Source organism: Oncorhynchus keta, chromosome 15 (genome assembly GCF_023373465.1).
Source record: "Oncorhynchus keta strain PuntledgeMale-10-30-2019 chromosome 15, Oket_V2, whole genome shotgun sequence".
Taxonomy (NCBI): domain Eukaryota; kingdom Metazoa; phylum Chordata; class Actinopteri; order Salmoniformes; family Salmonidae; genus Oncorhynchus; species Oncorhynchus keta.
Genome location: NC_068435.1, coordinates 10,926,912 through 10,947,251, shown reverse-complemented (window position 1 = coordinate 10,947,251; position 20,340 = coordinate 10,926,912). Strand labels below are relative to the sequence as shown.

The 20,340-nt window shown below is 42.5% G+C and overlaps 1 protein-coding gene across 1 annotated transcript in view; it reads right to left on the bottom strand.

Annotated features, from left to right (window-relative positions):
• Positions 1–20,340, bottom strand: part of LOC118396066 (collagen alpha-5(IV) chain-like) — a 65,869-nt gene that overhangs the window by 37,265 nt on the left and 8,264 nt on the right. The window contains 11 exon segments of the mRNA XM_052463358.1: positions 227–274; positions 479–514; positions 761–823; positions 4,840–4,911; positions 5,056–5,082; positions 5,193–5,249; positions 6,092–6,154; positions 6,256–6,300; positions 6,410–6,454; positions 15,129–15,218; positions 15,390–15,443. Coding sequence (XP_052319318.1) covers positions 227–274; positions 479–514; positions 761–823; positions 4,840–4,911; positions 5,056–5,082; positions 5,193–5,249; positions 6,092–6,154; positions 6,256–6,300; positions 6,410–6,454; positions 15,129–15,218; positions 15,390–15,443 — 600 coding nt within the window.

Genomic DNA, 20,340 nt, shown 5'->3' with positions numbered 1-20,340 from the left:
ATAGGTAAAATTATATGTAGGTTTATGAGCTTCAGCGTAAGAGCTTTAGCATATATAATGTCAGATATAATCAAGAATTAAAAGTAAGCATTTCAAGCATTCCAATTGAGAAACTCAGTGTATGGAGATAATATGAGGAATAAGGGATATAGGCGAGTGACACATGCAATGATGATGATGATGATGGTACAACATGATGTGAGCTACAGTGAAGTAGTGCCTTTACCTTTGGACCACCAGAGCCAGGGATACTGGAGCTGCGTCCCTCTTGACCCTACAGCAAATAACGTCAGTTACAGCACAGCTGAGCAACCTACACACACACACACACACACACACACACACACACACACACACACACACACACACACACACACACACACACACACACACACACACACACACACACACACACACACACACACACACACACACACACACACACACACACACACACACACACACTGTGATCTATTACCTTAAACCCTGGGATCCCGGGTAGACCTAGCAATCCCTAGATAGAGAGTAGTAAGTACAAGGAAGGAGGTCAAGACATAACTATACCTAGTACATCATCAACACTAACACCAGAGAACTGACTGTTACAAAACCTACATGGAGCAGTACAGTACTGCACAGTAAGATGCAATCCAATGTCATCTCTGTGAACATGTCATTGAAGAAGACAAACATCACAATACATGAATATAGCATAAAACATTTATAACACAGTTGAGAACAGGCGCAATAATTCACTCACAACGACACCACGGGGCCCAACGTTCCCTTGTTGTCCTGTCGGTCCTGTTACCCCGTGGACACCCTGTATGACACCACAGACAGATGGGTTAATGTTTATCTCTGATAGGACACCCTATAAGACACCACAGACAGATAGTTTAATGTCTATCTCTGATCGGACACCCTATAAGACACCACGGACAGATGGGTTAATGTCTATCTCTGATCGGACACCCTGTATGACACCACAGACAGATGGGTTAATGTCTATCTCTGATCGGACACCCTATAAGACACCACGGACAGATGGGTTAATGTCTATCTCTGATCGGACACCCTATAAGACACCACGGACAGATGGGTTAATGTCTATCTCTGATCGGACACCCTATAAGACACCACAGACAGATGGGTTAATGTCTATCTCTGATCAGACACCCTGTATGACACCACAGACAGATGGGTTAATGTCTATCTTTGATCGGACACCCTATAAGACACCTCGGACAGATGGGTTAATGTCTATCTCTGATCGGACACCCTATAAGACACCACGGACAGATGGGTTAATGTCTATCTCTGATTGGACACCCTATAAGACACCACGGACAGATGGGTTAATGTCTATCTCTGATCGGACACCCTATAAGACACCACGGACAGATGGGTTAATGTCTATCTCTGATCGGACACCCTATAAGACACCACAGACAGATAGTTTAATGTCTATCTCTGATCGGACACCCTATAAGACACCACAGACAGATGGGTTAATGTCTATCTCTGATCGGACACCCTGTATGACACCACGGAGAGATGGGTTAATGTCTATCTCTGATCGGACACCCTATAAGACACCACGGACAGATGGGTTAATGTCTATCTCTGATCGGACACCCTATAAGACACCACGGACAGATGGGTTAATGTCTATCTCTGATCGGACACCCTGTATGACACCACAGACAGATGGGTTAATGTCTATCTCTGATCGGACACCCTATAAGACACCACGGACAGATGGGTTAATGTCTATCTCTGATCGGACACCCTATAAGACACCACGGACAGATGGGTTAATGTCTATCTCTGATCGGACACCCTGTATGACACCACAGACAGATGGGTTAATGTCTATCTCTGATCGGACACCCTATAAGACACCACGGACAGATGGGTTAATGTCTATCTCTGATTGGACACCCTATAAGACACCACGGACAGATGGGTTAATGTCTATCTCTGATCGGACACCCTATAAGACACCACGGACAGATGGGTTAATGTCTATCTCTGATCGGACACCCTATAAGACACCACAGACAGATGGGTTAATGTCTATCTCTGATCGGACACCCTATAAGACACCACAGACAGATGGGTTAATGTCTATCTCTGATCGGACACCCTGTATGACACCACGGAGAGATGGGTTAATGTCTATCTCTGATCGGACACCCTATAAGACACCACGGACAGATGGGTTAATGTCTATCTCTGATCGGACACCCTGTATGACACCACGGAGAGATGGGTTAATGTCTATCTCTGATCGGACACCCTATAAGACACCACGGACAGATGGGTTAATGTCTATCTCTGATCGGACACCCTATAAGACACCACGGACAGATGGGTTAATGTCTATCTCTGATCGGACACCCTGCATGACACCACAGACAGATGGGTTAATGTCTATCTCTGATCGGACACCCTATAAGACACCACGGACAGATGGGTTAATGTCTATCTCTGATCGGACACCCTATAAGACACCACAGACAGATGGGTTAATGTCTATCTCTGATCGGACACCCTATAAGACACCACGGACAGATGGGTTAATGTCTATCTCTGATTGGACACCCTATAAGACACCACGGACAGATGGGTTAATGTCTATCTCTGATCGGACACCCTATAAGACACCACGGACAGATGGGTTAATGTCTATCTCTGATCGGACACCCTATAAGACACCACAGACAGATAGTTTAATGTCTATCTCTGATCGGACACCCTATAAGACACCACAGACAGATGGGTTAATGTCTATCTCTGATCGGACACCCTGTATGACACCACGGAGAGATGGGTTAATGTCTATCTCTGATCGGACACCCTATAAGACACCACGGACAGATGGGTTAATGTCTATCTCTGATCGGACACCCTATAAGACACCACGGACAGATGGGTTAATGTCTATCTCTGATCGGACACCCTGTATGACACCACAGACAGATAGTTTAATGTCTATCTCTGATCGGACACCCTGTATGACACCACAGACAGATAGTTTAATGTCTATCTCTGATCGGACACCCTATAAGACACCACGGACAGATGGGTTAATGTCTATCTCTGATCGGACACCCTATAAGACACCACGGACAGATGGGTTAATGTCTATCTCTGATCGGACACCCTATAAGACACCACAGACAGATGGGTTAATGTCTATCTCTGATCGGACACCCTATAAGACACCACGGACAGATGGGTTAATGTCTATAACCTGGCAGATCGGGGCATCTTAAGCTAGCTTGTTTTCTTCTTTGTGGCTATGTGTATCGGGTATGTGAGGTCATAGCGCGCAAACAAGTGAACAGCTGTGCCCTTGGAAGATATGAGAAGAACAGGATGGACTGAAGAACTGTGGTCACTTCTCAGAGGCTCTATGTCTTATGCCGTGTGACCAAGTTACTCAGAAGCAAAGATGATTGGAAACAATGCAGGTCTATTCTGTTCCTCAAGTTAATCTCCAACTGGAGTCGCCAAGAATGTCCTTGACTATACACCGAGACCAACTGCTGAGAGCTAAAAGGGATTGGTAGAATAGAAATGTATATAGTTAAGCATATTAATTGTTAACTATTAAAATTATACAAACCAGGTTAACATGTAATTTTTCTCTCACAGATTAACTTCATAGGGTGGTGAAAGTGCATGGAATGAGTTTGATGCTCCTTTCAATACTTATCCATAAGAATAACCTCAGCATGTAGACTAGCCTACCCTCACAGTCCACCCACACTGTGTCTGTGAGCTGTTGGCTAGAGCACACATAACAAGACCAGGGTAGACACATTTTCTATTTAACGCAACAGTTTGTGACTAAACTAATCGGTAGAGTTTAAAATGCAATGGAAACACATTGAACATTTGATTTTTATTCGGTACACGAAAAAAAAAAAACATTTTGCGTGCACTATGTCATCACACACTGATTTTTATACGCAAAAACAAAATCTGTTTGGTGGACACACATCTGGTGGGAAAATACACATATTTTCTTTATGCAGATTTTAGAATATTGACATGGAAACCTAGCTTCTGATCAGGAGAAGAGAAGAATGCCCAGCCCATAACCCATAATGCACTAGTTGATGTCTGAGAGGATTTGATTAGTGTTTTCATAGGGAAACTGTCATCTTGCCTATCAGTGTACAAGGTGATCCGTATTACCATATTGCTTGCTTAGTGAATACCTCTGATTCCCTCCGATCGGGCTCATACCTGGCTCAAACTCGGGACATCTGCCCCGCAAACACATCTGACCACCCTCATGGAGTATTTCAACCTAACGCGCCACCAATTAAGACCTTCTTCAATGGCATAAGGGGCAACACTTCAGGGCAGGCTGAGGAGTGAGTTTCTGCTACACATATACACCCATCAAAACCTCTCTGATCTCTACACGTGCAGGAAGCCAGGTAAGTTGACTGAGAACACGTTCTCATTTGCAGCAACAACCTGGGGAATAGTTACAGGGGAGAGGAGGGGGATGAATGAGCCAATTGTAAACTGGGGATTATTAGGTGACCGTGATGGTTTGAGGGGCAGATTGGGAATTTAGCCAGGACAACCGGGGTTAACACCCCTACTCTTACAATAAGTGCCATGGGATCTTTAATGACCTCAGAGAGTCAGGACACCCGTTTAACATCCCATCCGAAAGACGGCCCCCTACAGTATAGAGGATAGAAGTATAGAATATAGAGGAAGTATAGAGGAAGTGGAGGACGGAACTGAAGCTTGAGGAGACGATAGACAGAGGAATAGAGTGATGCTATATTATGGGTTGCTGTGAGTTACCTGGTCACCGTCCCTTCCTCGGGGTCCAGGTCTCCCTGACTGTCCAAACCCAATTAACATTTGGGATTCACCCTGCACACACATACACACACACACACATGCACACAAAATGTTAATTCTGCTGATAATTATAATGACAATGATGGTGATAATGATGATGATGATGAAGAAGAAGAAGGAATGAGCAAGAGAAGGAAGAAGAGCTGGAGAGATTACCTTTGGTCCAGCTGCTCCAGGTAAACCCTAAAAAAAAGAAGAAAGACAAATATGAACATGACAAAAAAAAGCATATTATGACAGACAGTAGTTAAACACACAAATAAAATAAAAAGTTGTGTATCCATCCATCTTACTCTTAATCCATCATCCCCATCAGAGGGACCAGCTAGACCAGTAGCACCTCTCTCACCCTGTGGAGACATGTCGTTATCATCACTTAGAATGAATGTGGCGCCGTGTCCTAAGTGGAACACTATTACCCTACTGTCACGTGTGCACACACTCCTGCCTCTAGGTCACCAGGCTTCTCGTTATGGCGCACACCTGTCACCATCGTTACACGCATCTGTGCATAATGACACTCACCTGGACTCCATCACCTACTTGATTACCTGCCCTTATATATGTCACTAGGCTTACCTACCTGGCGGCAGGTAGCCTAGTGGTTAGAGTGTTGGACTAGTAACCGAAAGGTTGCAAGATTGAATCACTGAGCTGACAAGGTAAAAATCTGTCGTTCTGCCCCTGAAAACGGCAATTAACCCACTGTTCCTAGGCCGTCATTGAAAATAAGAATTTGTTCTTAATTGACTTGCCATGGTTAAATAAGGTTAAAAATATATATTTAAAAAACTCCCTTTGGTTTCCTTCCCCAGTCGTCATTGTTCCTGTTCCTTGCCGGTGCTCTGTTTGTGTTTCTTGTTATGTTCCATTTATTAGTTAAATGTTTTCAGTCACTGAACTTGCTTCCTGACTCTCAGCATACATCGTTACACCTACATAATGCATTACCTTTAACAGAAAAACTTGTGGACACTCAGTCTGATCCATATTAGGGAATAGGGTGCCATTATATGGGATCATTGTGATACTATGTGAAGATAGACGGTAGTGATGATCCTGCTGTCTAACTAGAGTGTGTGACTATCTGTGAGTCTTGTCTACATCTGGATAGCTTGGGGTGATATCTTTTTTTTGTCAGAGAGGTTCACATAGAGAGAGATTTATGGGGCAATAGCTATTGTTACTCCACCTCTGTCCCATTGCATCCTGGGGAACCTGGTTGGCCCATTGGTCCTTGAAGGCCTGGGATGCCCTAGGAGGAAAGTCAGGTAAATATTACACTGACAAAGACACACACACACACACACACACACACACACACACACACACACACACACACACACACAGTCTTACCGGTAGACCTGGTGTCGCAGAAAATCCTTCTTTGCCTTCAGGTCCCTGAAGAAATAAACAGGACTGTAGATTTACTAAATATACAGAAAACACACACACACACTCACACACTTATACCATTTACATATCAGAAAAGACATTTGTGGAAAGTTACCCGATCGCCATCTGTTCCTGGAGGTCCATGAGGGCCCACATCTCCCTGGGAAAGACAATTAAAACATGATTCAGATGTGGACGAGTCGTAGTGTGCTACCCTAGCCTGAGAGAAGAGGAAGGATTACTGTGGGTCGGAACAATGCCCTGCATTAACCACATTACACACACTAGCAAGCAAGCACACACACCTCGTTACACGTTCATCCCTTCCTGAACTGAAGGGTTTGCAATGTTACAGATTGACGAGTTGTTTTCATGTGTCAGTAACTGACATCGTTTTAAGCCTTGTGTCTTATGAACACTACAAATACAGGGGACATCATCTTAGGACAAGCGATATTTGAAGCGCCCTTTGTCATATTTAAGTAACTGCCAACATTTAAGTCTTACATCTACGTCCAGTCTTATAAGTGAAGAAGAAGTGGGACACAGTTTTAGTTAAAGTGATTTTTCAGTCTTCTCAAATTATCAATGCCTTTGAAACATATTTTTGGGTGAGCAATAATTTAGAACATTTTTACTGGTGTTTAGCATTTATAATGTATTTTTTGAACGACCAACCCAAGAAGACTAGGTCTTCACTGTACGGTGCAGTTCCTGTAGAACTGTCACGACTTCCGCCGAAGTTGGTCCCTCTCCTTGTTCGGGCGGCGTTCGGCGGTTGACGTCACCGGCTTTCTAGTCACCACCGATCCACGTTTCATTTTCGATTTGTTTTGTCTTCATTTGCACACACCTGGTTTCCATTCCAATATCCTTGTTCCCTATTTAACCCTCTGGTTTCCTCTTGGTTTTTGTGCGTGTTTGTTATTGTCATGTTGTCTCGCTTTGCGATCTGGATTATTGTCTCCTTCATGGAATATTGATTTGAGTAAAGTTACGATTATTACTCATCTCTGTAACACACACACACACACACACACACACACACACACACACACACACACACACACACACACACACACACACACACACACACACACACACACACACACACACACACACACACACAACGTAGTTCTATTGCCAACATTACAATATGCTATTACTTAGCACATATTACACAAACAAATGAAGACCACATACAGTGACAGAGAGCCAGCAGGCCAGTCCAGATACTGTCTTACCCTATTAGAGCTGGACTTGGGGGGGGGACAGGTAAGGTAGTGAGTTTGTTTTTGCATCTGACAGTGAAACAGTCATCATATCAAACAAGACCCCAGGACTTATCATTGTAACTGAGCCCACTTTCAGGACCCACTGCCTTTCTGTTGATTCCACTGTAAGCCACTCCTATCTGAACCTCAGCCCCCCTCCACTCTACCACCCAGTAAACAGCATCCAGTCAGACCCTCTCTACGCAGCACCTGTTACCAGAACTCAAATCTGTGTGGGTGATCTGGATAGGGTTGTCTGGGTGATCAGAATAGGGTTGTCTGGGTGATCAGGATAGGGTTGTCTGGGTGATCAGGATAGGGCTGTCTGGGTGATCAGGATAGGGCTGTCTGGGTGATCAGGATAGGGCTGTCTGGGTGATCAGCATAGGGCTGTCTGGGTGATCAGGATAGGGTTGTCTGGGTGATCAGCATAGGGCTGTCTGGGTGGTCAGGATAGGGTTGTCTGGGTGATCAGGATAGGGCTGTCTGGGTGATCAGGATAGGGTTGTCTGGGTGATCAGCATAGGGCTGTCTGGGTGATCAGGATAGGGCTGTCTGGGTGATCAGGATAGGGTTGTCTGGGTGATCAGGATAAGGTTGTCTGGGTGGTCAGGATAGGGTTGTCTGGGTGGTCAGGATAGGGTTGTATGGGTGATCAGGATAGGGTTGTCTGGGTGATCAGGATAGGGTTGTATGGGTGATCAGGATAGGGTTGTCTGGGTGATCAGCATAGGGCTGCTCCTCTTCTATCCGTGTCACATTTCTGTTCTCCTGAGACAGAGAGACATCTCTGTCTGCTGTGTTGGGGTCCAGTGTCAACTCACATGCATCTGATGAAGACACAAAAACTGATCACCATCATTTATAAAAGGTCATAAATACAAGTTTTGGATAATGAGTGAATAATGCCCAACATTTTGTTTTTCTTCATATTCCATCTACAAATGTAGACTTTTATAGTAAAGGAACTTTATGTTTAATAAGTGACTATAGTTGTTTACAAATGCAACATTTGAATACTATTATCTTGGTCCTCAATGCAACCAAGACTTACATTTCTCAAGTGCTGATTTCAAATAACACACAGCATTATGGTCCATACTGTTAGCATTATGATCCACACTGTTAGCATTATGGTCCACACTGTTAGCATTATGGTCCACCCTGTTAGAATTATGGTCCACACTGTTAGCATTATGGTCCACACTGTTAGCATTATGGTCCACACTGTTAGCATTATGATCCACACTGTTAGCATTATGGTCCACACTGTTAGCATTATGGTCCACACTGTTAGCATTATGGTCCACACTGTTAGCATTATGGTCCACACTGTTAGCATTATGATCCACACTGTTAGCATTATGGTCCACACTGTTAGCATTATGGTCCACCCTGTTAGCATTATGGTCCACACTGTTAGCATTATGGTCCACACTGTTAGCATTATGGTCCACACTGTTAGCATTATGGTCCACCCTGTTAGAATTATGGTCCACACTGTTAGCATTATGGTCCACACTGTTAGCATTATGGTCCACACTGTTAGCATTATGGTCCACACTGTTAGCATTATGGTCCACACTGTTAGCATTATGGTCCACACTGTTAGCATTATGGTCCACACTGTTAGCATTATGGTCCACCCTGTTAGAATTATGGTCCACACTGTTAGCATTATGGTCCACACTGTTAGCATTATGGTCCACACTGTTAGCATTATGGTCCACACTGTTAGCATTATGGTCCACACTGTTAGCATTATGGTCCACCCTGTTAGCATTATGGTCCACACTGTTAGCATTATGGTCCACACTGTTAGCATTATGGTCCACACTGTTAGCATTATGGTCCACCCTGTTAGAATTATGGTCCACACTGTTAGCATTATGGTCCACACTGTTAGCATTATGGTCCACACTGTTAGCATTATGGTCCACACTGTTAGCATTATGGTCCACACTGTTAGCATTATGGTCCACACTGTTAGCATTATGATCCACACTGTTAGCATTATGGTCCACACTGTTAGCATTATGGTCCACCCTGTTAGAATTATGGTCCACACTGTTAGCATTATGGTCCACACTGTTAGCATTATGGTCCACACTGTTAGCATTATGGTCCACCCTGTTAGAATTATGGTCCACACTGTTAGCATTATGGTCCACACTGTTAGCATTATGGTCCACACTGTTAGCATTATGGTCCACACTGTTAGCATTATGGTCCACCCTGTTAGAATTATGGTCCACACTGTTAGCATTATGGTCCACACTGTTAGCATTATGGTCCACACTGTTAGCATTATGGTCCACACTGTTAGCATTATGGTCCACACTGTTAGCATTATGGTCCACCCTGTTAGCATTATGGTCCACACTGTTAGCATTATGGTCCACACTGTTAGCATTATGGTCCACACTGTTAGCATTATGGTCCACCCTGTTAGAATTATGGTCCACACTGTTAGCATTATGGTCCACACTGTTAGCATTATGGTCCACACTGTTAGCATTATGGTCCACACTGTTAGCATTATGGTCCACACTGTTAGCATTATGGTCCACACTGTTAGCATTATGATCCACACTGTTAGCATTATGGTCCACACTGTTAGCATTATGGTCCACCCTGTTAGAATTATGGTCCACACTGTTAGCATTATGGTCCACACTGTTAGCATTATGGTCCACACTGTTAGCATTATGGTCCACCCTGTTAGAATTATGGTCCACACTGTTAGCATTATGGTCCACACTGTTAGCATTATGGTCCACACTGTTAGCATTATGGTCCACCCTGTTAGAATTATGGTCCACACTGTTAGCATTATGATCCACCCTGTTAGAATTATGGTCCACACTGTTAGCATTATGGTCCACACTGTTAGCATTATGGTCCACACTGTTAGCATTATGATCCACACTGTTAGCATTATGGTCCACCCTGTTAGAATTATGGTCCACACTGTTAACATTATGGTCCACACTGTTAGCATTATGGTCCCTACTGTTAGCATTATGGTCCACACTGTTAGCATTATGGTCCACCCTGTTAGAATTATGGTCCACACTGTTAGCATTATGATCCACCCTGTTAGAATTATGGTCCACACTGTTAGCATTATGGTCCACACTGTTAGCATTATGGTCCACACTGTTAGCATTATGATCCACACTGTTAGCATTATGGTCCACCCTGTTAGAATTATGGTCCACACTGTTAACATTATGGTCCACACTGTTAACATTATGGTCCACACTGTTAGCATTATGATCCACACTGTTAGCATTATGGTCCACCCTGTTAGAATTATGGTCCACACTGTTAACATTATGGTCCACACTGTTAGAATTATGGTCCACACTGTTAACATTATGGTCCACACTGTTAACATTATGGTCCACACTGTTAGCCTTATGATCCACACTGTTAGCATTATGGTCCATACTGTTAGCATTATGGTCCATACTGTTAGCATTATGGTCCACACTGTTAGCATTATGGTCCACCCTGTTAGAATTATGGTCCACACTGTTAGCATTATGATCCACACTGTTAGCATTATGGTCCATACTGTTAGCATTATGGTCCACACTGTTAGCATTATGGTCCACACTGTTAGCATTATGGTCCACACTGTTAGCATTATGGTCCACCCTGTTAGAATTATGGTCCACACTGTTAGCATTATGATCCACACTGTTAGCATTATGGTCCATACTGTTAGCATTATGGTCCACACTGTTAGCATTATGGTCCACACTGTTAGCATTATGGTCCACACTGTTAACATTATGGTCCACACTGTTAACATTATGGTCCACACTGTTAGCCTTATGATCCACACTGTTAGCATTATGGTCCATACTGTTAGCATTATGGTCCACACTTAACTCAGAGGGCATATTTTTGTCTGTTCACAAACAATACAAAACTATCTGCTCAATCTTTCCATTACTAACCTGCCTAAAATAAGTAACATTTGAAATATATTTGATGGCATTTCAATTCAAAGCAATTTTGGAATACTGCAACTTGGAAATACGTTTAGGGATAAATTCAGCTGAAAGTGTCGTAAGTTTTGGGAACTAGAAGAGCTGTATTACCAACAGATGTGATTCTACCTGAGTTTCTTGAGTTTACAGTGCAGATCTTCCAGCACAAAATATCTTCACTCCAGGAGTCTCCTGGGTGATTGTAGCTCAAATCCAGCTTTATCAGTGACTGGTTTTGACTTCAGTGCTGAAGCGAGAAAACCACAGCCTTCCTCTGTGACCAAACAGAATGACAACCTGCCAGAAAGCCTTCCACACTCAGAAATAGACTGATTTGTATTCTCTTATTCCAAGTACAACCCATCATGTCAAACATAGTTTTACTATGAAGTTTTACTATGAAGTCACCTTGTTTTAAAGCTAGTTTCCTGCAATTCTACCCATTATACCATGTCTTATGCCGTGTTCTTATGCTATCTGAGTGACTCAAACATAAATAAATCAATGGGGGTCCCATGCCATGGAATTTTAGATTCTCCCTGACTGTCTAGTTTTTTTTATTTTGGTGATTGTTAGTTATCAAAGATGATCTTGTTTAAAAATGTATCATTATCTTTTCTACGTACTTTATATTTAGTGTTATTCATTTAAGTTTACACTGAAATATATATAGAGGAATAACAGAGGAAACACTGCCATGTGGGAGAATACAGTGAGGATCCCCAAGGTCAGGAAGGATCAGCTGAATCTCGCAGGTTGTTCTCCATTGGGTCCAGCTCTCTCAGGTGTGCGGGTTTAGAGCCGAGAACTGACACTAACGCTTCACGCTTTGAGAGGTTACATCCATTCAGCCTAGACAATGGACCAAAACAATATGGTCACACACAATACAGTGGCAGGTGCAGTGTGTCGATTGATACTATCGGCAAGACTTTTCACAGAGGAATGGTGATTGAACGTCATACACTATGGATCAACATGGTCTCCAGGTGACAATTGCAAGCTAATTGACAAATGACAAGCTAATCTGGTGTAGAATGGGAGGAAGAGAAAATTATTACATTTATACTTACAGAGCTGTTCTGGAGGCTTTGACCACTGGCAGCAACCTAAGAAGACCTTCCTCTGATCTAGAGTATGTATTCAGGTAAAACACGTCCAGCTCCTCTTCTGAAGTCAGTAACACAGGGACCAGAGGTGACCACAGTCCAGGTGACAGTTTGGCTTTTGAGAGACTTCCTGAGCTCAGGTAGCGTTGGATCTCCTCCACTAGAGAATGGTCTTTTAGTTCATTCAGACAGTGGTACAGATTGATTTACCTTTCTGGAAGGATTCTCCCTGATCTTCTCCTTGACGTACTTGACTGCTCCCTCATTGCTTTTGCCAGTTGCCTCCTTTTTGTTTTCAGAAGGCCTCGTAAGTGAGTCTGATTTAGACTCCAGTGTGAGGCGGAGGAACAGGTTCAGGTGCCCGTTCTCACTCTGTAAGGCCTTGTCCACAGCACTATTTATGGAGGACGGTTTCTTTAGACATCTGATGTGTTCTGCTGGTGGTTTCTTGTTCACATTGTTGTTTTGGAATCTGATAGACACACAAGTGAAGCTCTAAAAGTGTTGAGACATTGACAGATTTTGTTGTTGTTTTTGTACTTTGGATTTGAAATGATACAATGACGACGAGGTCAAAGTGCAAACTGTCAGCTTTAATTTTCATCCATATTGGGTGAACCGTTAAGAAATGACAACACCTTTTGTACATAGCCCTGCATTTTAGGGGGCCAAAAGCATTGGGACAAATTCACTAATATGTGTATTAAATTAGTAAAAAGTTAAGTATTTGGTTCCATATTCATAGCACGCAATGACTACATCAAGTGTGTGACTACACATTTGTTAGATGCATTTGCTGTTTGTTTAGGTTGTGTTTCAGATGATTTTGTTCCCAATAGAAATGAATGGTAAATAATGTATTGTGTCATTTTGGAGTCACTTTTATTGTAAATAAGAATATAACATGTTTCTAAACACTTCTAATGTGGATGCTACCATGGTTACAGATAATCCTGAATGAATCGTGAATAATGATGAGTGAGAAAGTTACTGAGGCATAAATATCATACATCAAAAAATGTCTTGGGGGTATATATTTGTGCGTCTGCAACTTATTTCCTACTTATATTAGTACACTCGTAACAACCTAAGCATTACAAAACGTGTATTTGATCAAATAAGCCAGACGTTGCAAATCAGCCATTACATCTTTTGTTAACCAAATTCAACATTCTCTCATTGAACTCCATACAAAAAACTCCTCGCTTTGTGACAAATACGCCACCTGCTGAAGAAGATACATTTCAGGCCCAGCTATCCGTCCTGCTTCGCCTCTTCCTTTATGTCTCTGAAAACATTATTCGTTACCATTCCCTAAAAGATGATGTTGTTGCTATCTTAGTCCGGCTTGCAACCAGTTTTGAGATATGTTTGCCTTGGTTGGTATTATCACCGGAACAACTTAGTCCTTTTTGAACAGACTAAGAGGGATTTATCTATTTGACAAGTTCTCCGTACAATAGAAATGATGTGTTTCCTCGTTTACCAAATCTACTGTGGATATTTACCCGACACTTTGTATGAATGGAAACTAATGTTGATTTAGCTTATTGTAATTACAGTAGAATCGCAATTTAAACTTTAAATACATGACGAGGGTCAGGAGCATGTTGTGATAGCTAGTAATTCAAACTAGAAAAATGTAATTTCCTGAAGAAAAATGGTGTGCTTGCTTGTAAATCAAAGTATTTTTCATGATAGTGTTATATAGTGGGCAGTGTCGTGTTAGCGCACAGTTAGGCAAACATATTGACAGGATACACTTCCACACTCCATCCCCCAGGGGGCAGCAGCAACCTTGTCCAGATGCTGAGCCTTGTTGATAAGCACATCAGGTGCTGCCAATGAAGGTGATAGTCAGTCAGAGTAGCAGCTGGTAAGCTGTAAGGCTGCTTGGTTTGTTTTGGTGGCCATGAGGCCTTTCGTTTGTTTTTGCCTTTAGTTTGGGGCATCCCTTTTGTATTTTTCCTTTTTGTACATATACTGTATTATCTCCCTGGGCACATACACTGATTTCTCACATGCACATCTTAAATTAGGTTACTGACCAGTTAACTAGGCCTAAGACCCCTAGACAAAGTGAGTGCAACATTATCTGTAGGCTAATTATTGGGATCCGTAACAGACAGAAGGTGCAGTAGTAGTAACTATTGGTGACTGTAGAAGTAGCAGTTACAGATGTGACTAGGTCATTCACAGTAGTAGCAATGAAGGAAAAAGTCTCGGCACACTAAAATGTACAATTCAGTCAGCACAACATCCGTGGGTTGAATTGGTTTTGCTACATGGTATGATACAGGGGAGATGTTAGAAACCACTGAAACAGGGTCAGACAGTTGTTCACCCCCTAATGGTTAAGGAGTGGGGGAATCTGATCCTAGATCTGTGTTTAAGGGCAAGTTCTACACTTCCTAGGAAAGGACAGTAAAGAATGATAACAGACACCTGACCTTTGGCCCCACAGGTCCAAGGTGACCCTCTGAGCCTGGATGCCCAACCGACCCAGGTGGACCCGTCTCTCCTGCAAAACCCCTTTCTCCCTGTGTGTGTGTGTGTGTGTGTGTGTGTGTGTGTGTGTGTGTGTGTGTGTGTGTAGATCATGGAGAGAAATAACAATGATCATGAGGCATAAATAGTAAATAAATGTGGTATTAAATTGATTGATTCTAAATCAATACAGTCTCAAAGCTGTGTGCTGGTGTTCTGGTTACCTTGTTGCCTTTGACTCCTTCACAGTGACACATGGACTTCCCAGTACACACACACTAGAAAAAAACAACACACACTCATTATAGCTGGCAAATGTTTCTAAAAAACCCAGCACAGAAACACCTTCAATGGAGAAACAATGATGAACTCGATAACCATTCAGTTAGACATTTTTCAAAGTTAAAAGTATGACTGTGTAGCTCAAACAAAATAAATTGAAGTAGATTTGCAGAAAACCCTTCAATGGAATAAAATAAACCGAAACATATTTCTCACAAATGTACCATTGTTTGTGAGCTCTGCAAACAATGTGTCCACTCCGAGAAAAATTGAATGGTAAATAATGTGATTGAAATGAATGAATTGACCAATGTAACCTCTATGTTCCAGATATCTAGTAATGTTACTAGGGAATTACAAGGATTAAACAGTAAATTAATTACTGGTGAGATGTTTAGCGGGAAATTGATAAATATTTAACAAACAAAGGGCAAATCAATTTAAATAATGAAACACGTAAATAGTGAAACAATGAATGCGCCCAAATTGGTGGGAGGTAGAGAGTGCATAACAGCCCTACATAACAGCCCTACATAACAGCCCTACATAACAGCCCTACATAACAGCCCTACATAACAGCCCTACACAACAGCCCTACATAACAACCCTACATAACAGCCCTACATAACAGCCCTACATAACAGCCCTACATAACAGCCCTACACAACAGCCCTACATAACAACCCTACATAACAGCCCTACATAGCAGCCCTACATAACAACCCTACATAACAGCCCTACATAACAGCCCTACATAACAGCCCTACATAACAGCCCTACACAACAGCCCTACATAACAACCCTACATAACAGCCCTACATAACAGCCCTACATAACAGCCCTACATAACAACCCTACATAACAGCCCTACATAACAGCCCTACATAACAACCCTACATAACAGCCCTACATAACAGCCCTACATAACAGCCCTACATAACAGCCCTACACAACAGCCCTACATAACAACCCTACATAACAGCCCTACATAACAGCCCTACATAACATCCCTACACAACAGCCCTACATAACAACCCTACATAACAGCCCTACACAACAGCCCTACATAACAACCCTACATAACAGCCCTACATAACAGCCCTACATAACAGCCCTACATAACAGCCCTACATAACAGCCCTACATAACAGCCCTACATAACAGCCCTACATAACAGCCCTACATAACAACCCTACATAACAACCCTACATAACAGCCCTACATAACAGCCCTACATAACAGCCCTACATAACAGCCCTACATAACAGCCCTACATAACAGCCCTACATAACAGCCCTACATAACAGCCCTACACAACAGCCCTACATAACAGCCCTACATAACAGCCCTACATAACAGCCCTACATAACAGTCCTACATAACAGCCCTACATAGCAACAAGCAGATGAAGACCTTGTCTGGCCTATAGAATTGGGAATACTAGAATGCACATTAACCTTCTTATGATGGGATATTCTACTGGATATTCTACTGTATCTTAGTCGATGCTGCTCGTCCATATATTTATATATTCTTAATTCCATTCCTTTACTTAGATGTGTGTGTATTGGGTATATGTTGTGAAATTGTTAGATATTACTGCACTGTCGGAGCTAGAAACACAAAGCATTTCGTTACACCCGCAATAACATCTGCTAAACACGTTTATGTGAACAATAAAGTTTGATTTGATAAAGGTCAGAGTCAACCGGTGCTGTAAAATAATGAATTTGAAGAATTTATCTGCACTGCATGTTTGAAATGTATTATTATGTTTTATAATTTTTTACCCCCTTTTATCTCCCCAATTGTTAGTAGTTACAGTCTTGTCTCATTGCTGGCAACCCCCGTACGGACTTGGGAGAGGCGAAGGTCGAGAGCCATGCGTCCTCCGAAACACAACCCAACCAAGCCGCACTGCTTCTTGACACGAAGCGCATCCAACCCGGAAGCCAACCGCACCAATGTGTCAAGAGGAAACGCCGTACACCTGGTGACCTATTACGTTCAATAATAGAACGAGGTTTATCTGTCATGATCATAAGTGTCCAATATATGGCTGTAGTGTATCTAATCAAGATCCAAGTTTTAATGTCACGTAACACAGGTACAATGAAATGCCTTTCTTACAAGCTTTAATCTCTCTCTCGTTCTCTCTCTTTCTCACACGCACAAATGTGACCTTGTGTCTTAGGAAACATCTTTTTTTGGAGAAAACAAGACTAGGAGAATAATTATCTAGTGCTGCTTCCCACGGGAATAGGTCATGTGCCAGATACGACATGCTATCATAGCCCATTCGTTGGCCCACAACAACGGTAATAATAATTGCGACCCACTTGGCGCAGACATCAGTTCAAATCAAATCAAATCAAATCAAATGTATTTATATAGCCCTTCGTACATCAGCTGATATCTCAAAGCGCTGTACAGAAACCACACCTAAAACCCCAAACAGCAAGAAATGCAGGTGTAGATGCACAGTGGCTAGGAAAAACTCCCTAGAAAGGAGTTTCAGTTCAATGTCTAGTTTTAATTCACATTTGGCTGTTGTCAACTTAAGTGAATTCATCGTGAAATCAACAATTCACCATGCCATTGGATTTAGGTCAAAAGAAAGTGAATTCTCTTACACTGAGGACTTAAACAAAAAAAATACAATCATTTTTCCATGTTGATTCAACCAGTTTTTGGCCAGTGGGTTTCCCTTGACCCCCATGATCAACAGATAATATGTTGAGTTACCCATTACATCATTTAGGTGAACTAACTTTAGGTGAACCCCCTCCACAGTATCTGCTGGAGCCTGGCAGGTTGATGGCAGACAGAATCATTTTACCATAGCTGTGAGAAGTAGTTTCGGGGTTGTGGTGCTGCATTTGTAAAAAAAATGTTTTGTAAATTTCGGGAATTTTATTTTCAGGGGGGGTGCTGAAAAAATACATTTGCCCACACTACAGACGCTACAAGGTTCCAGATGCAATTTCGGTCAGCTAACACAGCACTATTAAACACCCAGTGCACGACTTTAGTGAAAAAAAATAGTTTCACCCCCCAAAAATTCAGTACCCTTACTTCCCGCGGCTATGCATTTTACAGACACCAAATGGCTACAGACACTATATGGCTACAGACGCTATAAGGCTACAGACACCAACTGGCTACAGACGATGTATGGCTACAGACACTATATGGCTACAGACACTATATGGCTACAGACACTATATGGCTAAAGACACTATATGGCTACAGACACTATATGGCTACAGACAATATATGGCTACAGACACTATATGGCTAAAGACACTATATGGCTACAGACACTATATGGCTACAGACACTATATGGCTAAAGACACTATATGGCTACAGACACTATATGGCTAAAGACACCAACTGGCTACAGACGATGTATGGCTACAGACACTATATGGCTACAGACGTTATAAGGCTACAGACGCTATATGGCTACAGACACTATATGGCTACAGACACGATATGGCTACAGACGCTATAAGGCTACAGACACCAACTGGCTACAGACGATGTATGGCTACAGACACTATATGGCTACAGACACTATATGGCTACAGACACTATATGGCTAAAGACACTATATGGCTACAGACACTATATGGCTACAGACACTATATGGCTACAGACAATATATGGCTACAGACACTATATGGCTAAAGACACTATATGGCTACAGACACTATATGGCTACAGACACTATATGGCTACAGACGCTATAAGGCTACATACGCTATATGGCTAAAGACACCAACTGGCTACAGACGATGTATGGCTACAGACACTATATGGCTACAGACGTTATAAGGCTACAGACGCTATATGGCTACAGACACTATATGGCTACAGACACGATATGGCTACAGACGCTGTATGGCTACAGACGATGTATGGCTACAGACACTATATGGCTACAGACACTATCGTTCCAGACACGATATGGCTACAGATGCTGTATGGCTACAAACGCTATACGGCTACAGACACTATATGGCTACAGACACGATATGGCTACAGACGCTGTATGGCTACAGACAATGTATGGCTACAGACACTATATGGCTACAGACACTATCGTTCCAGACACGATATGGCTACAGATGCTGTATGGCTACAGACGCTATACGGCTACAGACACGATATGGCTACAGACGCTGTATGGCTACAGACGATGTATGGCTACAGACGATGTATGGCTACAGACACTATCGTTCCAGACACGATATGGCTACAGATGCTGTATGGCTACAGACGCTATACGGCTACAGACACTATATGGCTACAGACACTATCGTTCCAGACATGATATGGCTACAGACGCTGTATGACTACAGACACTATATGGCTACAGATGCTGTAAGGCTACAGACACCAAATGGCTACAGAGGCTGTATGGCTACAGACACTATATGGCTACATACACTATATGGCTACAGACGCTGTATGGCTACAGACACTATATGGCTACAGACGATGTATGGCTACAGACACTATATGGCTACAGACACTATATGGCTACAGACACTATATGGTTCCAGACACTATATGGCTACAGACACTATATGGCTACAGACACTATATGGTTCCAGACACTATATGGCTATGCTTTTCACCATATGCTCCTATGAGGTGTTTTACTGTGAACACTTTTTATATTCATTGATGATTTGCTGCTTTAGTGTCTATCTGTCCTTGTTGTGTTTTTATTGTGAATGTATTGGTGATGTAAGTATTTGCTGGTGCAATCAAATATCCCCTCTGGTGGACTAATAAAGTACTATCTGATCTCCTTCAGGATAATGTCCCATCTGACCCCGAAGTGTCCAATAACCACTGGAGGAAGACTAAAAACAGGAGGTCT